Source organism: Elaeis guineensis, chromosome 5, assembly GCF_000442705.2.
Source record: "Elaeis guineensis isolate ETL-2024a chromosome 5, EG11, whole genome shotgun sequence".
Taxonomy (NCBI): Eukaryota; Viridiplantae; Streptophyta; class Magnoliopsida; order Arecales; family Arecaceae; genus Elaeis; species Elaeis guineensis.
Window position 1 is genome coordinate 127,417,400 of NC_025997.2, and position 26,072 is coordinate 127,443,471.

General features: G+C 36.7%; 3 protein-coding genes across 6 annotated transcripts; 1 reads left to right on the plus strand and 2 right to left on the minus strand.

The window, feature by feature from the left end:
- Window positions 1–308: 308 nt before the first annotated feature.
- Window positions 309–14,120, plus strand: LOC105045829 (uncharacterized). 2 transcript variants are annotated; one of them, XM_073258471.1, is made up of 4 exons: window positions 309–463; window positions 607–765; window positions 1,943–2,287; window positions 13,936–14,120. In XM_073258471.1, exons 1-4 carry the CDS (start codon window positions 383–385, stop codon window positions 13,999–14,001), a joined length of 651 nt encoding a protein of 216 aa, XP_073114572.1. In that variant the 5' UTR covers window positions 309–382; the 3' UTR covers window positions 14,002–14,120. The 2 variants fall into 2 exon arrangements, with proteins under 2 accessions (XP_073114572.1, XP_073114573.1); XM_073258472.1 differs by having other exon boundaries at window positions 359–498.
- Window positions 14,121–14,521: 401 nt separating this feature from the next.
- Window positions 14,522–19,815, minus strand: LOC105045828 (phosphoinositide phospholipase C 6). 2 transcript variants are annotated; one of them, XM_010924247.4, is made up of 9 exons: window positions 19,294–19,815; window positions 18,387–18,583; window positions 17,946–18,081; window positions 17,622–17,861; window positions 17,286–17,509; window positions 16,849–16,966; window positions 15,428–15,580; window positions 15,276–15,362; window positions 14,522–15,071 (listed from the first exon to the last, which is right to left on the minus strand). In XM_010924247.4, the coding sequence occupies exons 1-9, from the start codon at window positions 19,606–19,608 to the stop codon at window positions 14,778–14,780; spliced, it is 1,764 nt and encodes a 587-aa protein (XP_010922549.1). In that variant the 5' UTR covers window positions 19,609–19,815; the 3' UTR covers window positions 14,522–14,777. The 2 variants fall into 2 exon arrangements, with proteins under 2 accessions (XP_010922549.1, XP_019705961.1); XM_019850402.3 differs by having other exon boundaries at window positions 19,155–19,431.
- Window positions 19,816–20,720: 905 nt separating this feature from the next.
- LOC105045827 (phosphoinositide phospholipase C 4) lies at window positions 20,721–25,778 on the minus strand. Of its 2 annotated transcripts, XM_010924246.4 has the most exons (9): window positions 25,329–25,776; window positions 24,721–24,917; window positions 24,123–24,258; window positions 23,794–24,006; window positions 23,329–23,558; window positions 22,941–23,058; window positions 21,550–21,702; window positions 21,392–21,475; window positions 20,721–21,216 (listed from the first exon to the last, which is right to left on the minus strand). In XM_010924246.4, the coding sequence occupies exons 1-9, from the start codon at window positions 25,647–25,649 to the stop codon at window positions 20,923–20,925; spliced, it is 1,746 nt and encodes a 581-aa protein (XP_010922548.1). In that variant the 5' UTR covers window positions 25,650–25,776; the 3' UTR covers window positions 20,721–20,922. The 2 variants fall into 2 exon arrangements, with proteins under 2 accessions (XP_010922548.1, XP_019706020.1); XM_019850461.3 differs by lacking the exon at window positions 21,392–21,475 and having other exon boundaries at window positions 25,329–25,778.
- Window positions 25,779–26,072: the final 294 nt, after the last annotated feature.

Consider the following 26,072-nt stretch of genomic DNA (forward strand, 5'->3'; position numbering starts at 1 on the left):
ACTATGGTTTGCTGCATATATGACCATACTCCTCTGGATGTATTATTTTATTTTATTTTATTTTTTTGAGGGGACAACATACTTGTTATTAGCATCTCCGTTAATATTGAAATAGTGGTGACAAAGTTTGCAACTTGAGAATGTGCAAAATGGTTTTTATTTATTTATTTATTTTATTTTTTTAAATTTCAGACTTTCGGTGTGTACCACAGAATGCCGTTACAATATTTTGACAATGTCAATTAATTTAATTATTAAAATTAGTAAATATTTATATTGTTGGTAAAATTGTCGGATTTTGACACGGGGGATGCGCTAAAACTCACTGTTCTGGTATCCCCGGATGTTGAGATTAGCGGCTTGAGTTTGTTTGGTCTGTAGCATGATGTTATCGTTTCCTCATACCCAAAGCCCTTGTCTTCAATTCCGCCGCCTTTCCTCTTCTTCTTCGCAACCATCAAAGGTTTGAGGGGAAAAAAAGAAAAAAAAGAAGAAAACGTGTGGAAACCCTTCTTTTCTCTCGTTCGCCGAATTTTGACAGTAATAAAGTCGTCTATTGCGGCACCGGTTTTCTTAAATTTTTTTTTTTTTTTCTTTGCGATCCAGATGGATTCCTCCTCCAAAGCCTTAAAGATGGTCAAGCTGAAGCCCTTCGACGCGACTCCGGCAAGCTTCGCGGAGTTCGGTCAGGTGGTCTCCGCGTCGCCGGACGGACAACAGTACGGGCCCCATGATGCCCAGTTGGAGCTCCATCGCGGTACCCCAAGGAAAGAAAAATCTTGGTCTCTTTTAGACTTTTTATTATTCATATGATGAACTTAGTGAGGCAGGTAGTTTTCTGGATTTTTTTTTCTTTTTTCTTTTCTTTTTCTCGTTCTGGCAATAGTGTCTGTCTCTCTTTTTTTTTTTTAAACTCTTTTTGCAAAATTCTCCATTTGATCCAAAATCCGCTTTATTAAGAAGGTATTTTATTTTCACAATTAGTAGGAATTTTGATTTCATGAGTGGCTGACTCAATATTTGCGTTGGATTTCTAAAAATTGTATCACCGAATCTATCATTCTGCAGGTTTTAAGGAAATATTGAAACAAAAACTACCTCTTTGACATCAATGTTTTGACATGCCGAGCTTTTATCAACAGTAGCCAAGTTCCTTCGTTTGCAGCTGGAATGTCTTATTGTGTCTTGCTCTTGGACTTGACTAGATGCATAAAAGGAACTTTATGATCTCTTTTTTTTTCAGTTTTAATTTTTGCCTGGCCATCATATTGGTATAGGTGTTACATTTTTCAAATTTCATGGTGGCGTATCTATATTATTTCTTAGACTTTACGACAATGATTAAACAAGAAGGATATGAGTGGCTGCTTTGGAATTTGAATGGTTCTGAAATAGTCTCATGCAACTCTGTATCCATGTGGATGCATATCAGTCAGCATTGTCAACTTGTTGACCGCCTTTGGATACAAGATTGCATGTCATCATAAATAATCGTTTTATGCACTTCTTTCCACATCTACCTTGAACTTGGAACGTAGGCTTTTCAACATATAAAGTCATTCCTTGATCTATAAGCACGTCTGAGTTTGTTCCTGTTCTTATTTTTCTGGAACTAAGCCCGATATTTTTGTGCAAGTAGCATCAGAATCACATATTTGGTTGATCTCAGGATCTATGCTGAAGTTTCTTCTATTTTACACAGCCATGACTTATGACTGCCTGAAGCACACTGGGTCCCTAAATTATGGAATTCTAACATGTATTTTAGCTATGCAAATCTTAGAGCTTTTAGAGTGAGTATGTCAATGTCCAATATGGACATGTAGGGCTTAAGTTCTCATTGACACAGGTTGACATTTCTGCACTGATGTGCAATTTTGAGTCTGATCTCCCAAGCAATTGCTAAAACTGTTGCATTGATGGTTTATATTTTGCTCTTAACAGATTCTATATAATGCATTTAGAAGATCGAGTACTTAAATTTTCTAAGATCACTCATCACGCAAATGTAACCCAGTGCCTTGGTTCTGTTGGTGGGCAAGAGTGGTATCTTGGCGTTGCCAAGGCTTCCATATTGGATGAAAGCAATTCTAGCAAAGAGGATGGCAGAAAACCCGTGCAATCAACCTGTGGCCATTATTATATGCCTCCTCATCCTGATGATGTTTGCATTTTTCGAGTTGCTGGTCCCAAATTTCTGAAGCTTAATGTTGGGACATGGCATGCAGGTCCGTTGTTCAAGGCAAAAGCTATGGATTTCTATAATCTAGAGCTAAGTGACACTAATGTAAGTATTTTCTTCTATTTTTTTCCTAATAATTGGAACAGTTTTTTTTTTTCTAATGCTATTTTAAATTTTATTGCTATGAGACCTTTATATAGATCTGATGTTCATAAGTTTCTTTCCTGCTATTGAAGTGGAATTTGCTTTAGTTGGAAGCAGGAACAAAGGTACATTGTCCGCTCAGCTAAGTCTGGACATGAAATTCCAATTCTTGAATGTCCAGTGACACCACCTTTCAGTTCTTACTAACAAATAACTACTTCTTCCCATTATTTATGGAACTTAATAGTTGAACTGTAGCTCATTCCCTTCTGACTGAGAAAATTTATGATTTATCAACTAAGAGGTTTGTTGCCCAGCTATGCAACCCAAGAAGGGAGGGTGAATTAGATTTTTAAAAATTTAAAATTAATCTATAACCACAAGGATTAAGTAATAAAAGGCAAGTTAGTTGAAGTGAGTGATTTAAGCAAAGTGAAGATATTAGATGCAAGAAGGAAAAGAAAATAAAATAAAAAATAAATAAGCACACCACAAACAACCAAGATTTATAGTGGTTCGATACCAATTTTGCACCTACATCCACTCTCCAAGCTCCTACTTGAGAATTCAAATCCACTAAACCGTATTCAACAAGAATACAACGTCGGTACCTCCGACTCTAGCTATCCCAAGCTAGAACACTTGTTTTTTGGGTACAAGCCAACTCAATACAATCCGATTCAAGGTTCGGATCAGCTTTTCCACGTTTTGGAACCCTTCCAAAACTAAAAATCAACTCAAAAATAGAGTATAACAGTTAATCACACAGAAAAACAAATGTAGCTCCTTTAATGAGCAAATAAAGCTTTAAATACACTTTACACAACAATGAAGAAGCTTTTCTGATTCTCTTCAAGGTTGTTGAAGACTTGAATGAGCTCTTGAGGGGTTGGTGAACTTGAAATGAAAGTTTCTTTAACTTCAAGAAGGCTCTTTGCTTAGGGCTGAAATGAATGCTTGAAAAATCTTTTTAAAACCTTTCTTTAAGTGCCTTTTATAGCTTCAAATAATGGTGGAGAGTGATCTGGGTAGTTTTAAAGCCGTTGGAGATCATTAAATGAGCATTAAATGCACCAAAACGAGCTGAAAAATCAGTCGATATGGAGTTTTTCCATCGCAGGGGTCGACTCATAGGGTTGACTCATACACATGAGTCGACTCATGGGGTCGACTACTGTGGCACAGAACAGAAAATGATTGTTCTGTAATTTTGGCGTACACAGCAACAGAAGTCGACTCATAGAGTCGACTCATGTACAGGGGTCGACTCAATTGGATGTGCCAGCCAAATAACAGCGTGCCGTTTAGCCCCATTTGACATGAGTCGACTCATGGGGTCGACTCAATTTTATAAACATTATTTTCTTTCAAAATATACATCCAAAAATTGTGAAATTTCCTCTAATAGATTACAAATATTCTGTTCTTGCTCTTGAGGCTTTCGAATTAGGACTTGATAAAATTATGATTTTGTTCCTGAAAAATAATAAATCTTTTTTCAAGCCAAAATCATTAGTAATCCCCTAAATGCTTTGTAATCATCAAAATCAATTCAAGAAACAACAATCTCATCCTTTTTGATGATGACAAAACACTTGAGCAAAAGCAGAGTATAACATATATAAAGCATTGAACATAAATTTCAAATTTATGAAGATGCATCACTTAAACATCATAATCAGTTATTTGAATGAAATGCATCATGAGTATTTTGAAGATCAATTTGAAATTTGCTTATTAGATTATTTGCTTTGAAAATTACTGATAATTTTGATTTTTTAACACATTTGCTTTGACAATTTTGCTTATTGCTCTCAATTCTATTTCTCTATTGCTTATTGTTCGATCTCGATTTTTGATTCTTTATTCTTCTTTTTTGACAGCATCAATTAAAATCTTAAGGAATTTTGAAGAGAGAAAAAAAAAGGATAACATAAAGAACATATTTTCTTTACTTTTCCTTTTTGATACCATATTTTATTTTTTTACTCCTCCTCTTTCATTGTTTATTTCTTTACTCCCCCTCACTATAGCAATTATAAAAGACATATCAATTTACTTATTTAGAAGATATTGCTATTCATAATATTTCATCACACATAAAGAGTCATTTTTCATATCTTATAATTAAAATATTTTAATTGATCCCATTCATAAACATTAATTCAAAGACATTCATTGAAATTCAAAGCATAAAAAATGTATATATCAAAATGTGACTGAATACATTAAGTCAAAATACATAGATCATACAAAAATTATGGATAACAACTATTCAAGAGTCAATCAGCCAACAAAATACAAAGGCCATAGGATAGATCCTAGAAAAAAATAAAAAAAAATTAACTATTCTAGATCTAATAGATATCATGACTAAAGGGATCAGAATCTGAAGAGTCAGAGATATGATGAGGAGATGTAGGATCAAATCCATGGGCACGACCTCGACCACGTCTGCCTCGGCCACGGATAGAAGTACCGGCACGAGTAGAGGGGCGAGAGGATCCTGGAGCTTGGGAAGCTACAGACTATACTAGAAGAAAAAGTCTGATGGTGTTCAAAAGATCCAAAGCTCTCGACACAGACTGCATCAGGGTACTAAACTGAGTAGAGGCAGTCTCACTGGAGCCCCTGATCTCTCTCCTCAAAAAGTCAAATCTATTCTCTAAAACTCCTCGAAGTCTAGCCGCCTCTGTAGATAGGTCTGAGACCTCCGTGATGTTCTCTTGCGGCTGGGGATGGGCTAAGGCTAAAACTTGTCCCTGCAAGTCTAAAACTCTGTCCGTCAGTCTCAGAACATATCTCTCAAGCTCCTCAAGTCGTACGGACTGAACTGTGAGCATCTGAAAAACAGTAGAGATATGAGGGATCAAAGTTTGATCTGAATCATTCTGAGATGTCGACCTCTAAGTAAAGACCGAGGTGGCAAACTGCTGAGATAAAATGGAGGCAACACGCTGGGACATCAACTCAATTTGATCATCTGTAAGTCTGAACTCTGAAGGATGTACCATGCTCCCTGACTGTGGAACTGAAGTATACCTCCTCACTAACTCTGAGGGACCAGCCTCGTGATCAGATACGAACTGAATATCAGGAGATGCTCTATGATCACGAAGAGGTGAAGACGGTCTCTCCTCCTCTACTCTCTCCTCAGCTGGCTCCTATGCTCTTTCCTCGACACCCTTTGATCAATCGCCATCAGTCTTTGAAAAATTCATGCGGTGCAATGTGTGGCAGTTGATGGTGTCAAAATGAGACAACCTAGTAACTGTCTCCCCCTCAAAACTGACTCCGAACCTCCTAAAGATCAGAATGAGTGCCATACCATAAGGCAAGTGAGCCTTAGACCTGTTCAGGGTCTCCCTCATGGCCTCAAACATTAAAGCAGGAAGGTTCAAGGGGGTCTCAGTGATCACATGATACATGATGCAAATGTCTCTACCAGATAGGAGGTCATGTCTGCCACTCCTAGGGACAAACAGTTTGGTTACCATGTGATGTAAAAGCCTCATTTCAACAGAAAGAATTTTTGCTTCTAATTTATTCAAACTTCCAGTAAAAATTTTTCCTAAGATAACATTAATTTCTTCTTCTTTAATTGGGAGCTCCATATTAGTATAGCCTTCACAAGGCAAGTGCAGAATTTGTCCCAAATGCAAAAGATCAAGAATAATATCAACACCTTTCACTGTAGACTTTACTGTTCCATTGAAGTAATTTAAATTCAAATAAAATTGTCTGACTAGATTAACATAAGTGTTTTTTTTCAGTAGACAGTAAAATTTTCATCCTTAATTTTTAATCTTTGATCCAATAGAGAATCTTTCTGTTTCAAAAAATTTGAAATCTATATTCTTCTCAGGTTCTACTTTTCGATCAGAGAGAGGTACCTTGCTTGGACTGATTGGGGACTGTGTAGAAGCTGAAGCAGGACCTGGAGCTAGGATTGGAGCAGAAGAGGGCTCGGCTGCCATTTTTTTTCTGCGCTTAGTCTCTTCCAACCCACAAACAGATTTTCTTCTCTATGGGAGCTTCATTTTAGGAGCCATTTGGACAAGAAGGACTTGCAAGGAGTTTAGGAGACTAAATGAGGTAGAGAGGAAAGGATTCTAGTGGAAAAATCAAGATTTTGGAGAGGTGAAGCATCGATTTGGAGAAGAGAGGTAGAATCTAGGACAAGCTCGAACCGCCCAAACAAGGAAGAAAGAGGAGAGGAAGTTGGTTCCTAAACGGACGATTTGAAGGGTGAAAATCGGTACGAAGAGAGATTTGAGAGAAATCTTCGGTTTGAGGGAGAAGAGAGGGAGAGCTTTTGGTTTGGTAAGAGGAAGAAGAAGAAGGGCTGAGTCGGCTCAAAGAAAATTTTTCAATAAAAAGAGAGCGTCCGAAAGGTTTTGACAGAATTACAAGTTTATCCTAGGGTCGACTCTGGGGGTCGACTCATGGCACAGAAAAATTCATAAGAATGATGGAAAAATTTGAAAAAATCTGAAACTTTGAGAAAAAAGTATCTACTTAGAGATTGATCATGTGAAGTATAGTTTTGAGCTTTTAAGAGAAAAGAAGAGATGAGAATTGAGCTCAACAAATTTGGTTCAATGAATTTTTGGTATTAAGAACTTGGAATTAGAGAGATACTTAAGTTGATAGATCAAGGATTCCTAGTTCTCTTCTAATTTTACAAAATCTATCTTTACTTAAGGTCTTGGTAAAAATGTCAGCCAATTGTTTCTCAGTACATATATAGTCAATAATTATATTATTATTTTGAACATGTTCTCTTATGAAATGATGTCTAATTTCAATATATTTTGATCTAGAGTGCTGAATTGAATTTTTAGTTAGATTGATAGCACTAGTGTTATCACATCTTATGGAAGTTTTATTGAGTTTGATGCCAAAGTCCTCGAGTTGTTGCTTAATCCACAAGGTTTGAGCACAACAACTTCCGGCTGCAATATATTCGGCCTCGGTCGTAGACAGTGCCACCGAATTTTGCTTTTTGCGAAACCAAGAGATTAAGTTTACTCCAAGAAATTGGTAAGTTCCACTAGTATTTTTTCTATCTAATCTATATCCAGCAAAATCGACATCTGAATATCCTATTAAGTCAATTGATGAGTCCTTAGAATACCATAGTTCTAGAGTTTGTATACCATTTAAATATCTAAGGATTCTTTTAACTACATTCAAGTGTGATTCTTTTGGATTTGATTGAAAGCGAGCACAAAGACATACACTAAACATAATATTTGATCTACTAGCAGTTAAATACAATAGAGAACCAATCATGCCTCTATAAAATTTTAGGTCTACATTTTTACCTCCTTCATCCTTGTCAAGCTTACATGATGGGCTCATGAGTGTATCAATTGCTTTGGAACCCTTCATTTCAAATCTTTTGAGTAGTTCTCTTGTATATTTGCTTTGAGTGATGGAGATTCCTTCCTTTATTTGTTTGATTTGGAGTCCGAAGAAGAATATAAGTTCTCCCATCATGCTCATCTCGAACTCTCCCTGCATGAGCTTAGCAAAATCTTGACAAAGAGTTTCATTAGTAGACCAAAAAATAATGTCATCAATGTATATTTGTATAACTAAGATATCTTCTTAATTTTTTTTAATGAAAATGGTTGTGTCTACATTTTCTTTTGAAAAATCATTATTAAGCAGAAATTTACTTAGCCTTTCATACCAAGCCCTAGATGCTTGTTTCAAACCATATAATGCTTTGTTTAATTTAAAAACATGCTTAGGAAAAGCATGATTTTCAAAATCGGAAGGTTGTTCTACATAAACTTCTTCAGCAATATATCCATTTAGAAAAGCATTTTTGACATCCATTTGGAATAACTTAAAACTCATAAAGCAAGCATATGCAAGTAAAAGTCTAATTGCTTCTAATCTAGCAACAGGTGCAAAAGTCTCATCAAAATCAATTTTCTCTTTTTGATTATAACCCTTTGCAACTAATCTTTCTTTATTCCTAATTACATTTTCATATTCATCCAGTTTATTTCTATATACCCATTTTGTGTCAATTACTGGATAATTTTTAGGTTTTGATTACTAAAGTCCATACATTATTTCTTTCGAATTGATTAAGTTCTTCTTGCATTGCATTTATCCAATTATAATCTTTTTCAGCTTCATCTATGGTTTTAGGTTCAAAATGAGAAACAAATGCAAAATAATTGTATGCATCTCTAAGAGAGGAACGAGTTCTTACTCCATGTGTAGGATCACCAATAATCAATTCTTTGGGGTGATTGTGATCATACCTCCATTCTTTAAGTAGATCATTTGAGCCTTGAGGTTGTTCTTGTTGTTCTTCACTTTCATCCTCTTGTTTGTTTTCATGTTCTTCTTCATTTTGAATTGTTGAGTCTTTTAGGGTGATCTCCTTCATCCCTTCTATAAGAGGATCTGCATCATCAATACCTTCATTCTTCCTTGAAGGAAGATCGTTAGTTTCATCAAAAACAACATGTATTGACTCCTCTACTACTAAAGTTCTTTTGTTGAAAATTCTAAAAGCTTTGCTAGAAGAGGAGTAACTAAGAAAAATAGCTTCATCAGATTTTGCATCAAATTTTTCTAGTCTTTCTTTACCATTGTTCAAAACAAAATATCGGCAACCAAAAACATGAAAATATGCAATGTTTGGTTTTCTTCCTTTCCAAAACTCATAGAGAGTTTTCTTTAAAATTGGTCTAATTAAAGCACGGTTTAATATGTAACATGCCGTGTTAATTACTTCCGTCCAAAAATATCTTGAGAGGTTGCTTTCACATAGTATGGTACGGGTCATTTCTTCAAAGATTCTATTTTTTCTTTCTACTACTTCATTTTGTTGGGGTGTCCTAGGTGCTGAAAAGTTATGGTCAATATCTTTTTCATCATAAAATTTTTCAAAATCTTGATTTTTAAATTCGATTTCATGATCACTTCGAATATTTTGAATTGAAAAATTTTTTTCGTTAGTGACTTTTCGATAAAATTTTGAGAACACATGAAAAATTTTATCCTTATGTGCCAAAAAGAAGATCCATGTAAAACGAGAGAAATCATCAATAATCACAAAGCCATATCGTTTTCCATCTAAACTAGTAGTTCTAGTGGGTCCAAATAAATCTATATGCAATAGTTCTAATGGCCTAGAAGTTGAAACAATATTTTTAGATTTGAATGAGACTCTTGTTTGTTTACCCAGTTGGCATGCACCACAAATTCTATCCTTTTCAAAATTCAATTTGGGTAAGCCGGTAATCAATTCTTTTTTAATAAATTTTGAAAGTGGCTAATATGTGCAAGCTTACGATGTCAAAGCCAACTAGTTTCATTAATCTTGGCATTCAAGGCTACTAGGCATTGCATGTTTATTTTAGAAAGATCATTCAAATCTACCATATAGACATTACCATGTCTATGCCCCACAAATTTAATGCCTTCATCAATAGGATTAGTTACTATGCATAATGAAGATTCAAAAATAACTTTGTATCCTTTATCACAAAATTGACTGATGCTTAAAAGATTATGTTTCAAACCATCTACTAATAAAATATTTTCAATATACTTGGAGGGAGTGATACCAATGTTACCTATACCAATGATCTTTCCTTTATCATTATCTCCAAAGGTGACCATCCCTCCATCTTTAGCATCAAGTGTGATGAATTGGGATTCATCACCAGTCATGTGTCTTGAGCACCCGCTATCAAAATATCATTTTTGATTTATTCTTTGGGATGCAAGACACTTACATACAAAAATCAAGTTTTGACTTTAGGTACCCAAATTTTTTTGGATCCTCTTTAGTTAGTCACAATGGTTCCTTTTGGAATCCATATTTTCTTCATATTAGAATTTTCAGATTTGTTAGAAAAACATGTATAAAATTTGTGTCCTACTTTACCACATTTAAAGCAAGTAATATTTGAAAACTTATTGCATGATGAGTTTACGAAGATATTTTTCAGAAGTTTTTGTTTCTTTAAAGGGTTATATTCAAGACCGGCTTTATCATAAATGGCCTTTTGATTGTCAAGTATCATTTGAAGTTTATTCGAACTTAAAGTGAACTTTTCAACCATTGGTTTTAATTTGGCAATCTTATTTTTTAAGTTCAGATTTTCTTGAGACAAGATTGATTTTTCATTTGAAATAATCTCATTTTCTTTTAGTAAAGATTGATTCTTTGATTTCAATTCTTTGTTCTTTATCCTTAGCTTCTTTAGTTCATCAATTAGATCATAAAACGCTTTATGAAGTTCTTCAAAGGTAAAGTCATTAGGAGTTTCAGTGTTTACTTTATTTTCATGTGTCATAAGGCACAAGTTAGCTTGTTTATTTGAATCTTCTTCTTCGGAGCTAGACTCATCACTTTCGCTCCATGTAGCCATCGTAGCCTTTTTCTTGTACTTCTTGAGACCCTTCTTAAGTTGTGGACATTCAGATTTAAAGTGTCCTGACTTCTTACATTCATAACAAATAAGGGGTTGCTCCTTATCCTTCTCTTTGCTATGTTCTCCTTTTGTAGGTGGCCTCTTTCTCATTCCTTATCTTCTTTTCTTCAAAAATTTCTTAAACTTTTTAATAATGAGGGTCATTTCTTCATCCTGCTCTTCATTTTTCGTATCATCAGATTCCTCATCAAGTTGAGCAGTGGATTAAGGGCGATTGTCATCTTTTTTTTGACATCTTTTTCTTGATGTTGTTTCATGCTTAGCTCGTGTGTCATTAGCGATCCTAGAAGCTTTTTCAAGGGTAAGATATTCAGATCTTTGGCTTCTTGGATTGCGGTCACTTTGGCCTCCCAAGTCCTTGATAAAGACCTAAGAATCTTTCTCACGAGATCACTGTTAGAATAAGACTTACCAAGACTTTTTAGACCATTAATAATATCAGTAAAACGAGTAAACATTTCAGTTATTGATTCATCATGCTCCATTTTAAAGAGTTCATATTTATACACAAGCATGTTAATTTTTGATTCCTTCACTTGATTAGTTCCTTCATGAGTTACTTCTAATCTATCCCATATTTCCTTAGCTGACATGCATGTTGAAATACGATTGAATTCATTAGCATCTAGAGCACAATATATAACATTCATGGCTTTTGCATTAAGTTGAGTCATTTTCTTGTCAACCTCATCCCATTCTTTTTTGGATTTGGTTGATTCCACACCATCAATTATTTTAGTGAGTGTGTGTGGTCCATTTACTATGATACTCCACATATCATAGTCAAGTGCTTAAATAAAGATTTTCATCCGAGCTTTCCAATAGGTATAATTTGATCTATTGAAAAGTGAAGGTCGGTTTGTGGACTGCCCCTCGGCTAGTGAAGCACCAACTTGAGTTGCCATAGATCTTTAGCTCTTTGATGGTTAAATCAAAGTAGGGCTAGAGCACCGGGCTCTGATACCACTTGTTGCCCAGCTATGCAACCCAAGAGGGGGGTAAATTGGATTTTTGAAAATTAAAAATTAATCTAGAACCACAAGGATTAAGTAATAAAAGGCAAGTTAGTTGAAGTGAGTGATTTAAGCAAAGTGAAGATATTAGATGCAAGAGTGCAAGAAGGAAAAGAAAATAAGATAGAGAACAAGTAAGCACACCATAAACAATCAAGATTTATCGTGGTTCGGTGCCAATCTTGCACCTACATCCACTCTCCAAGTTCCTACTTGGGAATTCAAATCCACTAAACCGTATTCAACAAGAATACAACGTCGGTATCTTCGACTCTAGCTATCACAAGCTAGAACACTTATTTTTCGGATACAAACCAACCCAATACAATCCGATTCAAGGTTCGGATCAATCTTTTCACGTTTTGGAACTCTTCCAAAATTAAAGATTAACTCAAAAATAGAGTATAACAGTTAATCATACGGAAATACAAATGTAGCTCTTTTAATGAGCAAATAAAGCTTTAAATATACTTTACACAACAATGAAGAAGCTTTTCTGATTCTCCTCAAGATTGTTGAAGACTTGAATGAGCTCTTCAGGGGTTGGTGAACTTAAAATGAAAGCTTCTTTAACTTCAAGAAGGCTCTTTGCTTAGAGCTGAAATGAATGCTTAAAAAATCTTTTTAAAACCTTCCTTTAAGTGCCTTTTATAGCTTCAAATGATAGTGGAGAGTGATCTGAGTAGTTTTAGAGCCATTGAAGATCATTAAATGAGCATTAAATGCGTCAAAACGAGCTGAAAAACTAACCGTTACGGAATTTTTTCGTCACAGGGGTCGACTCATACATATGAGTCGACTCATGGGGTCGACTACTGTGGCACAGAACAGAAAATGATTGTTCTGTAATTTTGGCGTACACAGCAACAGAGGTCGACTCATGCATAGGGATCGACTCATGGGGTCGACTCAATTGGGTGTGCCAGCTAAAAAACAGCATGCTGTTCAGCCCCATTTGACATGAGTCGACTCATGGGGTCGACTCAATTTTATAAACATTATTTTTTTTCAAAATATACATCCAAAAATTGTAAAATTTCCTCCAATAGATCACAAATCTTCTGTTCTTGCTCTTGAGGCTTTCGAATTAGGACTTGATAAAATTATGATTTTACTTCTGAAAAATAATAAATCTTTTTCTAAGCCAAAATCATTAGTAACCCCTTTAAATACTTTGTAATCATCAAAATTAATTCAAGAAGCAACAAGGTTGGCTGATCATCCATTGAAAACATTGTACTCTAATACAACAGTGCCTTGAAATTTTAGAACATCATGTCTTCATCTTAATTGATGAAGCTCTCAGAGCAGATGAGTAACAGCTACCTCAAGTTTTATGGAGGGGTTGTAAAGGGGGAGAAGAGTCGAACAAAACATTTTTATGGTAAGGAACATAAGAGTTGCTTTAAATATCATGCGAGGTGAAAGGGGGAAGGTAGAAAATGGGCCTATGGGTAATGTAGATAATCCAAAAACCTTATGTGATATAATGAAAGAAGATTCTTTTTTCTTATTTTTTTTTTAAAAGAAACTGCAGTTTTGGATGTCATTATCATCCATAGTAATTAGATAGGTAAATTACAGAGTTGTTATCATAATGCTGGTTGGTGTATAATATATTTTAGGTATTTTCCTTTAGAGCACCTTTAACTGTTAACAATGTCCGATCTTGGAATATGTTTTATAACATAGAGTTGATGAGGAGATGGAATTTACATATAGCTAGTCCACTCTAGTCAGGAGGATTTCATGCAAGGATTGAGCAGATTTTTGTGGTTCAACTGAACCTGAAATGGACCCTTGAATAATTGATGTCTTGGCCAAGGCCACTTTAGGCAAAATGGGGCTGGAACTGAAACCTTAAAAATCCATTGGTGCGTAGTGAAATTGAACTTACTCATCATGTTGACCACAAAATTCTTCATTGCAATTTAGACATGCTGGAATGGACAGCATTGACTTAGTTGTAATAATTGACTCTAGTGATGTTTCTTTGAACCCTGTATTGAAATGCTTTCATACTTTCTTGTTGTCATGCATGTGCCTCTTCTTTTTTTCTCCTTTTATAATGAATCTTTTTGTTTCCTGCTTTTTTTTTTCTTTCTTTTTTTTTTTTTTGGGTCAGGTGGTGGATCATACGACACATAATTTCAGTCGCAGTGATGGGGTGATCTTCTTGGTTGAGGACTAAGGAAATGTTGTATAAGCTGTTAGTTCCTTTGGACCATAATTTATGCATAACATTCTCTTGTTGCTTATTGAGAATCTTTCTGATGGAGATCTATTACGAACAGTGTTTTCTTTCCTAAATCAGATTGTTGGGTAAATTTGTTAGGCAGACAATGGTTAAATTGTCTAGAGAGAATTACTGCAAGTTATAAGCCAAGCTCCTGCTTCCAAAAAGACCCAAAAAATTGCTAGTTGTGGAAGTACTGCTACTACAAAAAGAATCTCTCTCTCTCTCTCTCTCTCTCTCTCTCTCTCTCTCTTCCAGTATTATAAAGCACAACACTTACCTAGGAAATAAATTAATTTACTAAATCAATATACCACTGCACACTTCTCCTGTTTCTGTGGACTTCTGCTAGAATTTGGTCAATGGTATAGTTTCTAAACTAGTCAAATTATGCTACCTACATGATAGAAGAGTTTGAATCGCAAGTTGGTGAGCAATCAAGAAGACCGTAGCCTACAAGAAGTGGGACATGAAAGTCTGCAAATGGAGTTTTGGACAAGTTCAGCAAAAACCAGGAAACTCTTAATTTAATATGTACAGGAGACCTAAATAACAACACTAAAAATTGACCTTCAAAGGTACGCTGTATTGAAGGAGCACAACTTAAAATACAAAACCAATGCAAGGTTAAAAACCGATAGGCTCTGCAGGCTACCAAATAAGTTACAATGCAGCACAAAACATTTCATAGCTATTGAAGTACCAGCAAAACCCGAGCTACTATTGCAGTCTCAGACAAACTCAAATCGCATAAGCAACCTCACAGATTTGAATTTCATTCCCTTGCGGTCACAGAGTGGAACTGCTCGGATCCCCGACCTCAGCTCTGATGCTGGAAGGCAGGTTTGTCCACCGAAGTCATCCTTCTCAGAAATGTCATACTCACAGACTTCGATCCTCAGCACAGCCAGTTCTGGAACAGTTAATGGGAAGCTGAATTCCTCATCCCAGACTGGTGTCCAATCATCTTCAATTGTTCTGGTTTTCTTCATTACAGTATCAGCAGGCACTCCAGCTATCCCTACCTGAAGATTGAACTACTAGTTATTTACAGGCTGCTCTCTGTTTTGGTTTGCGATATTACACTCTTGTTAATGATATTTTATGTATTCTGAATCAGCCAATATGGCAGATTCTACAGAATAAAAGACATAGTGCCTTGTCCAACCATAAGCAATGGAAACATACAGAAAAAGCTAGGGTAGAAATAACCATTTTTATGTTCTGACCTTTGTATAGAAATCTGGAGGGGAATAGGCATCAAAGTGTGTCTGCTTAAAATCCATCCTCCATCCATCTCCCATGTATACTTTGACCTGTAATAAACACACATATTCAGCAAAGTTGGCAAAAGGCAGATAGGTGCAGATAAATTTCACACCTTTAAGGTTGTCTTCACAGGAAAACTTTTTTTGGGGTCAAACAGCTGGCCATCTGGACCAGCCTTTAACAAGAAATCAGGCTTTTTTATGTAACCACAGCCTCCATTTGCTCTAAAAAATCCATGCATCAACCATAAAGACCTTCCATATCCCTGCCGAAGGAAAGACACATTAACAAGTCTATGAAAGCCAACTCATGAAAATGTCAATAAGATCAAAGTAAACAGGTGTATATCTTATGTTCAGATATTATGACATATGGGACCATGCCAAGGGAACTAAGTGTACACAAAATGAAATGTTATCCATGTGATAATGCTGGGTAGAAATTTTCATATGGTTAGGTCTTTCTTACTACAGAACGTGTCTAGTCGAGTTTCTATCAGAAATTTTCCTAAATATTTGGCTTTTTAAGTGGTGAAGGTTTGCGTCCCGGAAATAATAAACAAATGAATTAGTGGCACAGTTGTGTGATTATATTAGCAGAACCTTCTCTCCTCTGAAGATGCATAAAACTCTACGGTGTCCTTTTTTTTTTATGCTTAACTAATTTATGGATCTTACTCTCCAAAATGTCCTCTAAAATTCTAACTCAATACTGAGTCCTATTTCCATCTCAACAGACATTTCCAAGCATACCAGAAAATTTCCGTTAACAGACCTCAACCTAACTATAACCAATTATTGATCTACAGCATGAAAAACAGTATGGACCAACACTATCAGGAAGAGGTTTGGGGTGGCAGCACCTCCAAAGCCAAATTATTTGAAAAAACTGCTTGCTCAATATAGTATGGTATATCTATGCATGAAGAGACTTAATATTTAGATACTTTGTTTTTCCTAATTAAATAAGTCTGCTAGCATTGTTGTGACATCTTTTTATCTTGTGGTATGCTATACAGTCATCCAAAAGTCTTTCCCTTTGTTAGAAGAATGAGATCAGAAAAGATTAAGACAGGGAGCATGTTCTAAGTTTCCGAATATTTTAGAATGTCAACAACATATCACTCACCAAGCAAGCCCATTATAGCAACATTTTGTGTCCTGCAATGATTAGTAATCTTATACCCAATCGCTAAATCGGATGTGCCAAATGTTTCCTATACCAATATTCCTTAGCTCCCACCTTTTCTAGGAAAAGGAAAAAAAGAAAAGACATGGATCGAACTAGGACCCACCGACCTTAATTGAGAGAATGAAACAGAGTTACATAATACAACCTGGTCCACATGGGACCATTAGAGGAGAAACAACAAATAAAGGCATTAAGAGGAAGATGGCAGATCCTTAACTCCCACTCCAATCTTATGCTTTTGGTCAATAAGAAGGTCTATAGCACTACATGAATCATGAGTAAAGACAGCACCATAACTGATAATAGAAAAATGTAAGCTGCATGCTAAGCATATAAGCTCACCTGCATATTAAATGCAACCATCTGTGCACCATGCATCCATCCAACCAAAGGTTTGTAATTAGAAGAGGTAAAACGGGTACCCTTTGGGTATATTCTGAGCAAATTCTGCTGCGTGAACCTATACATTCAAATTCAAGAAAAATAAGCACTTGGCAAACAATTTCTGTGTCAGGTTAAAAACAAAACAATGATGAACATTTTGACCCAAAAAAGAAAGAAAGAATGGTGAATGTGCCAAAGTTTGCTTTTGTTATCTTGTTAGCTTAAAAATACAATCCATTTAACATGTGCAGAAATAGATCTTTTTTTCGTGGAATTGTCTTGACAAAAATGATGTCTACGTTATGACATTATATCATCTCACAGAGTCAGCTGATTACCTAACCATATACATAATCTCCATAAAATGAATGTTCCCAAGTGAATATAAAAATAACCTTACTACATCAGTCCCATGTGATGCTGCTGCCTTTGCAAACTGTTGCTCACTCAAACTAAGACGCCTTACTTTATCAGGATCCACCATAACTGCATCTCTCAACCCACCTTTAGGCTTCCCAGCATGAATAGTGATCAAGCGTTTGTACTCAGGTGCTGAAATTTGCTGCAAGCTTTGGTCGTCATCATCATCAGAATCTTCCTCATCCTGGCCCTGATCATTCTGTTCATGTTCATTTTGCCAAAGATTGATGAAATTTAATGATGATTAATGTTAACAGGTCAAACTTTTCTGAAGAACTACAAAATATGCATTTTTTAAGCAAGAATCGTACCTTGTCATCAGCTTCAAGTTCAGATTTTTGAACTTCGACCTCCTTACCCCATGTTTCTTCATCAGATGCATCCTTTTCCTTTTGGGAGTCATTCTCCTTAGAATTCTTAGATTTGAGGTACTCCTGGGGTGGTTTAGTTGAAATAATGATCTTATTCTTTAGAGAATCTGGCGAAGGAAATTCCTTAAGAGAATCTGTCTCAGGATAATAAAGCATGTCTCCAAATGTTTGAGTCGCCATCTACAGAAAAATGTATGCGACAATTAAAAGTGGGAATTTGAGAACATTCAACATCTAAATTCAAGTGTAGAAAATAATATTCACCTCCGCTACTTTAGCCTGAAGATCTGGTGTAAGGTGGTCCTCTAGAGTTATCACAAGGGGATATGGTGATGCACAAAAAGCATAATCTCTAATGGACCTCAAGCATTTGGTGAGCTCTACTGGAGAAGTTAGTGTCCTTCAGATGCATGGACAAGATATAAGAATGATACCAACATGAAGGAAAAGAATAATATGATCTTTTTTAAACTTTTGTGAAACATAAAAGAAATATGAAGAACAAATGAAATCTAGAAAAAGCAGCTGTTATAGAAAATGTCTCACTAGACTAGATTCCCATGTCATCATTATAATCATTTTTCTTGAACCACCAGTATCGATTCAAAAACGACAAATGTGTGTTGAATGAGACAGCAAGGTCACCACGAGTGAAGTGGAACCAGCAATATTGATATCACATACTTTTGAGCGTTGAATCAATACCTCCCATGAAGAACATCAACATTGTCTTTTGCAGAATTAGGCCACACATCGAGCTCAATCACTCTCACTCCCATCTGCAGTGCTTTGATAATTGGAACATCACTGCAATCACTGCTGAGCTGGTTTCCTGTCAGGTATGAATTATGGCCTGTGTAAATGTAATAATGAGATAATGGAGCAGTCATATCTTGATGAACCTGGGATAAAAGATTGTTGTCAATTATCGCATATTAATCCCAAAAATACATACAGTAAAGGTATAGTTACTCATGTTTATAAGCATAGTTTACACTACAGGTTAAGCTTTAAAAAGGGTAAAAGAAATCAAAAAAGAAGAGCAAATGAGGTACAAAGTCTAGCACATGTTTACTGATCTACAAATAATCGTGGTATGACTACAAACCCCATTGGTAGGCAAATTGAAAGTATCATATCATAAAATATATAGAACAGAATTTTGCTATACTTTTGGGTGGTTTTATAATACATCATCCTAATCCTCTTTTTGAAGTAGTTTATTTGGAAAGTTGTCATCTTTATATTTCACTTTGCTTTATAAAAGTTGGCATCCTTAATGTTTCACTTTGTTTTGTTTTATAATTAGTCGTCAACTGTTCATGCATGAGATATTGAAGTAATAAATAAATGTCGCAAATCTTCCATCCAGATGAATTATGACTTCCCAACATTAGTCGACTAAAACTAGGAAGCAATTAGGGATAATTTTACATTAAGGAACGGAAATTAGATTAGAAAATCAGGGATAACCTAACAGAGCTGTTGGTTCTCCGGATAAAGAAACGGAGACGTCCAGCAAACCAGATTCACACAGATTCGACGGTTCCAGATCGCCGGCGATCTAAATGGACGTAGACTAGGGTTCCGGTGGGTTAGTAATCAGACGGACCTGGGATTGGATGGGCGGGTTGAGCTCGTCAGAGAAGAGGAAGTGGTGGAAGTCGTCGAGGGCGAGGAGCGGGCGGCCGAGAAGGTGGTGACGGTGGCGGAGCTGCCGGACCTGACCGATGATCCGCTCGGCGTCGGCAAGGGTGGCGCCGGACTCGCCCTGGGCCTTGGCGAGGAACCGCCGGAGCTGCTCCGGTCCCATGTGGTCCCCGCCGTTGGCGTAGGCCGCGAATGCCGCCACCACGTCCGGCGGCGGCGCCGCCTCGCTCCACCGGAACTTCCGGGTGAAACAGAGGCAGTACTTGTAGCTCCCCATTTCCCGCCTCTTCCGTAATTCTCTCCTACTTAGCCGCTTATTTTTCTCTAACCACCGTTTATAGCTCTGACACTCTCTCGGAGGTGGTGGCAGGGGAAACGGCCGTTGAGGGCACCGCGCGGAAGAGATTCCCGTCGACAAGCTCTTCTTCTCGAAGCTTTTCACTTCGTCCCTTCTCTGCCCCTTGGTGTCTCCGCCTCTTCCTACTCTCTCTCTCTCTCTGTCGTCTGAGTCTTTCTCTATTAATTAATTCATGGAGCATTATAGTGTGATTAAGCTTAATTAAACTTAATGCGTCTGGGTGCATGTGAAGGTTGGATCATTATTTACTAGTATTAGGCAGGTTTCTTATTGTTGATGAGTATTTTTTTTTGGGTAACAATTGATGCGTATCTTTCGAATTCTTTCTTTGGTCTTTCTTTATTATTATAGCTTTGTTTTTTAACTTCCCTTTTTTTTTTTTTTAAAGATGTTGTCTATCGTTGGCCGTCACATGAGTTATATAAATAATTTTTGGTAATGGGGAGTCGGTGGAACCGGATCTGATGCTGAGTGGGTGGCGCGATGACCGCTTAGTCAACGTGAGAGGAGATTAAAAAGAGCCGTTCAGAAGGAGAGCAGTTGAGCTACTCATTTTGATCTCGATATTGGTTTGTATTTTATTATTTTTCTGATAGAAAATTCATGTTTTTTGAAGTAAAGGGAGGCATTACCCACCCCAGCTTTTATTGATACGAAGAAAAAAATGTTCGAAATGTATGACTAATGTCATAGTTAGGCAATGTTCTCGGACTTTTATTGGCTGCTGTCAAAAAGTGTAAAACTTGTGTATTAGCAGGAGTTGGTCTTATGAATTTTCCTTTTAAAAATACAGTAGTTATTGATCACTGTTTTTGAACCTAATACCTGAGGTGTTTTCTATTGTTGGCTTGATGATCATGTGTTATGAAGAGCACGAGAATGCCATGTCACGAAACAATCAAATCTGTAATAGCTTGAGATCTGAATCTCCAAAGAGTGGAAGTGTTAACATTCTGAATAATCGCTGAGCAAGCAATCGAGCAACCACCACAAAGAAGGGAACAAAAAATTTGGAAGATAAAAATTTTGAATGGGAATCATAGCAGCATTTCATTGTTGTTGTTGTCTGTATTATTCTTATTTCATCATGTACAAGATTTAAATAACAACATTATGGATACCATAGTTATTTAGATGTCCACTGAACTGTAGAAATGAATGTTACAGTTTTGAAACCCTCATCAATATTCAACAAACCACAGCTTCTCCAGCAAATGGCACAATGCTGCGGTCTCAGACAAACTCGAAACGCACGAGCAACTTCACAAACTTGAGCTTCACTCCCTTGCGGTCATAGAGCGGCACGGCTCGGATCCCTGGCCTCAATTCTAATACCGGCAGGCAGGTCTGTCCACCAAAGTCATCCTTCTTGGGCATGTTATACTTATGGACTTCAATCCTCAGCAAGGCCAGTTCTGGAACAGTTAATGGGAAATCAAATTCCTCGTTCCATACCGGTGTCCAATCTTCATGTATCGTTCTTGTTCTCTTCATTTTGGTATCAGCTGGCACTCCAGCTATCCCTACCTGGAAATTGAAACACAAGTTACTTCCCATGTTTTTATGGAGAGTCAATAGCATTCATCATTGTTATATATCAACAAGATTGCACATCATATTAGTTATAACATGCAATGTCCTGGTTAAAGATGAGCAAGAAGGCACAGAAAGCAGGATGGAGACTATGGCTTTAAATTCTGACCCTCATATACAAATCTGGGGAATAGGCATCAAAATGCAGATGCTTAATATCCAAGCGCCATCCATCCCCCATATATACTTTAACCTGTTATGAGCATATAAATTTAGCAAACTGGACGAAAGGAGGATAGATGCAAATGTAATTCACAAATGACCCACCTTTAAGGTTTTCTTCACTGGTAAGCTTGCTTTGGGATCAAATACCTGGTCATTTGGACTGGCCTTTAGCAAGAAATCAGGCTTTTTTACATAACCACAACCACCATTGGCTCTGAACAATCCATGCATCAGCCAAAGAGATCTTCCATATCCCTATCAAAGGGAAAGACAGACAAACTTATGAGTCTGTGAAGTGCCAATTTGTAAAAATTCTCAATAGATAGATTAATAAGAAAATTACATATAGGATTATCTGTGTTAGGGGAATTGAGTTTGGACAAAAATGGCAACTTATATTTTTTGGAGAAATCAACAATAGCAACTTTATTCATGTGATCTTGTCTGAAATTCATGTGATGATCTTGTGTCTGAATTTCTTTTGTCTTGATCTCCTAGTTTCTATTCCAGATTTTCTAATTTTTAGCATTTTTGGTGATGATTTAGGATTAAAGTGGAAAACATAATAAAGAAATCAGTTTGCTGAGTATTTTTTTGTGATTTTATTGGTAAAACCCTGACTGCTGTACACTATCTTTTCTGCTCATCTAATTTATGAACTTTATTCTCCAAGGTCTTCCTTCATAAATCCAACTCAACATTCAGCAATGTTCTATCTCATCAAACAAAGATATGAAAACAGGAAAAAAAAACTAATGCTAAGAGGTCTTCTAAATTATTGATCTATGATGAGGATAAAGAAAATTAAATAATGCCCAACTTGCAAGCAGCCAGCAATTTTGACAAACTGAATTTTATATATATATATATATATATATATATATATATATATATATATACAGAGAGAGAGAGAGAGAGAGAGAGAGAGAGAGAGGGCAAATATCAAACATCCTATAGTCGAAGAATATGGTCATTAGATATGGTAAGATGTAGCCTGTAAGTGAAGATACTTAATATTTGTATCATTGCTTGCTTTAACCAATTAAATTTGCAAGCTGCCCGAACTTTTACCTTGTAGCATTAGGTACCATCATCCAAAGGTGTGTTGCTCGTGTTTAGAAACATTGAATCAGCATAAAGAAAGTCTGCAAGGGATTTTTGCTTTTTCTTTCTAGAAAAAAGATGGGGCTAACAAAGGCTGCAAGGGTTGTCTGTAACCACCATTTCATTGTTAATATATGTATATAAACCTCCATCTTAGCAGAAAATTTGATAATTCTCACAACAACTATTGAATGTTGTTTCTTATTTTCAATCAAAAATTTGCTGAATATTTCACATAGCAAGGATCTCTAATTCTCATCCATCTTAAATTCCAACAATAATGTTTTTGTTAAGTAAATGTAAAGAAAGATCATGAAACATGAGCGAATACGGGAATAACTGATCACAACAACAAATTATCAGCTCACTTATTGAGCATGGATGCTAACCTGCATGTTAAATGCAACCATCTGCGCACCATACCTCCACCCAGGCAAAGGTTTGTAATTAGAAGAGTTAATACGTGTACCTTTTGGGTATATCCTGATCAAATTCTTCTGAGTGAACCTATGATGCCAAGCAGAACAAATTTCTCAATCAGATTAAAGAGGACAAGAATGTTTCAGGCATAAGCTCCTTTCTGCAGCTTCTGCTACACAGAGCATAAATTAAAAATAATAAAATAGAACATCTGCAAGTGGATACAGAATTAAATTGAAATCACCATGACAAATGGGCTGGCCTTGTTCTGACATCCAAGAAAACTAGTCCTGATGATCTGCCTAGCCACATATTTAGTCTCTGACAGATTGATGTTCCTTAAGAATATAAAATTACCTTACTACATCAGCTCTATAGAATGCTGCTGCCTTTCCAAACTCCTGCTCACTCAAGCTAAGCCGCCTTACTTTATCATGATCCATCTTTAGCGAATCTCTCAACCGACCGTTAGGTTTCTGAGCATGAATAGTGATTAGTCGGCTGTACTGAGGTGCTGAATTCTGGTGGAAGAACTCATCACCATCAGTATCTTTCTCCTGATCACAATCATTCTGTTCATGATCATTCTGCCAGAGGTTCATGACATTAAATGGTAATCAGGGTTAATGGATCAAATCTAAGTTCTGAAAATAAAGCTCTAGGATGAGAAAAATCTACGCATGCATGGACATAACAAAAAATTCAGGTACCTGAAGTGGGCCTAAGAACCTACCCCAAAAGACTGAGCACAGAGGCTATTTTAGCAGTCTATCGTAAAAATACAAGACATATCATAACATAAAAGAAAAAATATATATGCACCTTATCATCATATTCGAATTCAGGTTTTTGCTCTGTAAACTGCTTTGCCAATGTTTCTTCATCAAATGTTTGCTTTCCCTTTCGAGAGTTGTTCTCCTTAGGTAGTTTAGTTGAAATAATGATCATCCTCTTAAGAGCATCTGGAGAAGGGAAAACCTCAAGAGTTTCTGTCTGGGGGCGATAAAGCATGTCTCCAAATGTTTGACTGATCATCTGAAAAAAATGAGTACGGCAATTAAAATTCAGGATTAGAGAACTATAAATTCTTTTTTTTTTTTTTGATGAAAAGCTAGAGAACTATAAATTCAGATGCAGAAAATGATGCTCACCTTAGCTACTTTAGCCCGAAGATCTGGGGTAAGGTGGTCCTCTAGAGTTATCACAACAGGGTAGTCCGATGCACAAAAAGCATACTCTTTAATGGACCTCAAACATTTGATGAGTTTCACTGGTTTTGTCAGCGTCCTTCAAATGTAGGAGCAAGTTATTAAGAGTAGTGCCAACATGAAGGAAATAGTAAATAAATCTTTTCAAAATATATATGTAATCAGCTGAGTCTACTGGTTGGTAGCAGATAATAAAAGCCTAATCAGCATTCGAAGTAGCTAAAGATCTGCATGTTTGAACAGAAACACATGCAACTATCAGCACTGAATGCTGTGAAAAGAAAGAAACAACATGACAGAAAAAAAGAACAAATGTTACAGATAGATATGGATGTGATCTAGAATTTTACAAGGAGTACTAAGCATGCCTTTCCAGACTGTCTTTCATATTATCAAGGATTTTCAAAATTTTCTTACAACATCATCAACCACTTCAGAGATGGCTGGGTTGCGCTTTTTATGTAGAATCCACGATCTAAATAACATGTTGACAATCTCAACAATACCTTTGATAAAGATTTTGAGAGAGAGTTGGAAATACCTTCCATGAAAGACTTTAACATTATCTTTTGCAGAATTTGGCCACAAATCCAACTCAATTACTTTAACACCTCTCTGCAATGCTTTTATGATTGGGTCATCACTGCACTTGCTGTTAAGCTGGTTTCCAGTCAAGTATGAATTATGGCCCGTGTAAATGTAATAATGAGGTAATGGAGCAGTCATATCTTGGTGAACCTGGTATTAAAAAAAAAAAAAAAAATCAAACACCTCATATCAGTAGCAAAAAATAAATAATAAAAGAACAAATACTATTCAAACAACTAATTTACTTTAAGAGATATTAAAAAAAAAAAAAACACATAAGGTTCAAAGCAACCATGAGACATAGTTTTGGAGAAAAAGATTCAGATATTGTACAAGGGTCTAAGCTATGTTCATCACTTACAACCAGAGAATTAGGAGTGCAAATTCTACATATTATGTTGTTAGAAACCAATATTTCTTTTCATTATATATTTATTCGATCCTGCTTAATATTCCATTAATTTTCTTCCCATGAGCTGCCGGACCACAAAGGTGACCCTTTTTGACGCGCTATGCCCGGTCTACCATGTCGGGTTCTGGGTTCGGCCGTGGGAAACGCACCTGGGTTCGGATGGGTGGGTTGAGCTCGTCGGAGAAGAGGTAGTGGCGGCAGAAGTCGTCCAGTGTGAGGAGTGGGCGGCCGAGGAAGTGGTGGAGGCAGTGGAATTGCCGGACCCGGTCGACGATCAGCTTGGCGTCGGCGATGGTGGCGCCGGCCTCGCCCTGGGCCTCGGCGAGGAAGCAGAGGAGCCCCTCGGGCCCCATGTGGTTGCCTCCATCGGAGTAGGCCTCGAAGGCCTCCTTCACGTCCGGCGGCGGCGGCGCCGCCTCGCTCCGCCGGAACTTCCTAGCGAAGCAAAGGCAATACCTGCAGCTCCCCATTGTCCAGCAATCAGGCTATTACTGGACCACTACCACTAGACTCCATTAATCTTAATCGGTGTCCGGTGAGAATTATAGCTTTGAAGTCTGGAGCACCAGGTAGGTTTCTGATATTTTTCGTAGTGGAGTGTAGAATTGGATTCTGATTCCCGTCGGATTGGTTGATATTTAATGAGAACCCAGGCAGGGATTTAAAGTTACCGTCTCAATCGTGGCATCAGATTAATTAATGGTCAACAATGTACCATGAGGAACAATGATTTACCGCCCAAAATTTTTTGAGATCGCGTACACACTCGCCGGTGCAAGGAAGATTTCACAGAGAGAGAGAGAGAAGTATTCTCGCATAAGCATGATGTCAGCCTGCTTCGCTAACCACACGATGTCATCTTTTAACCGGCTTTCAATTTCTACCAAAAAAAA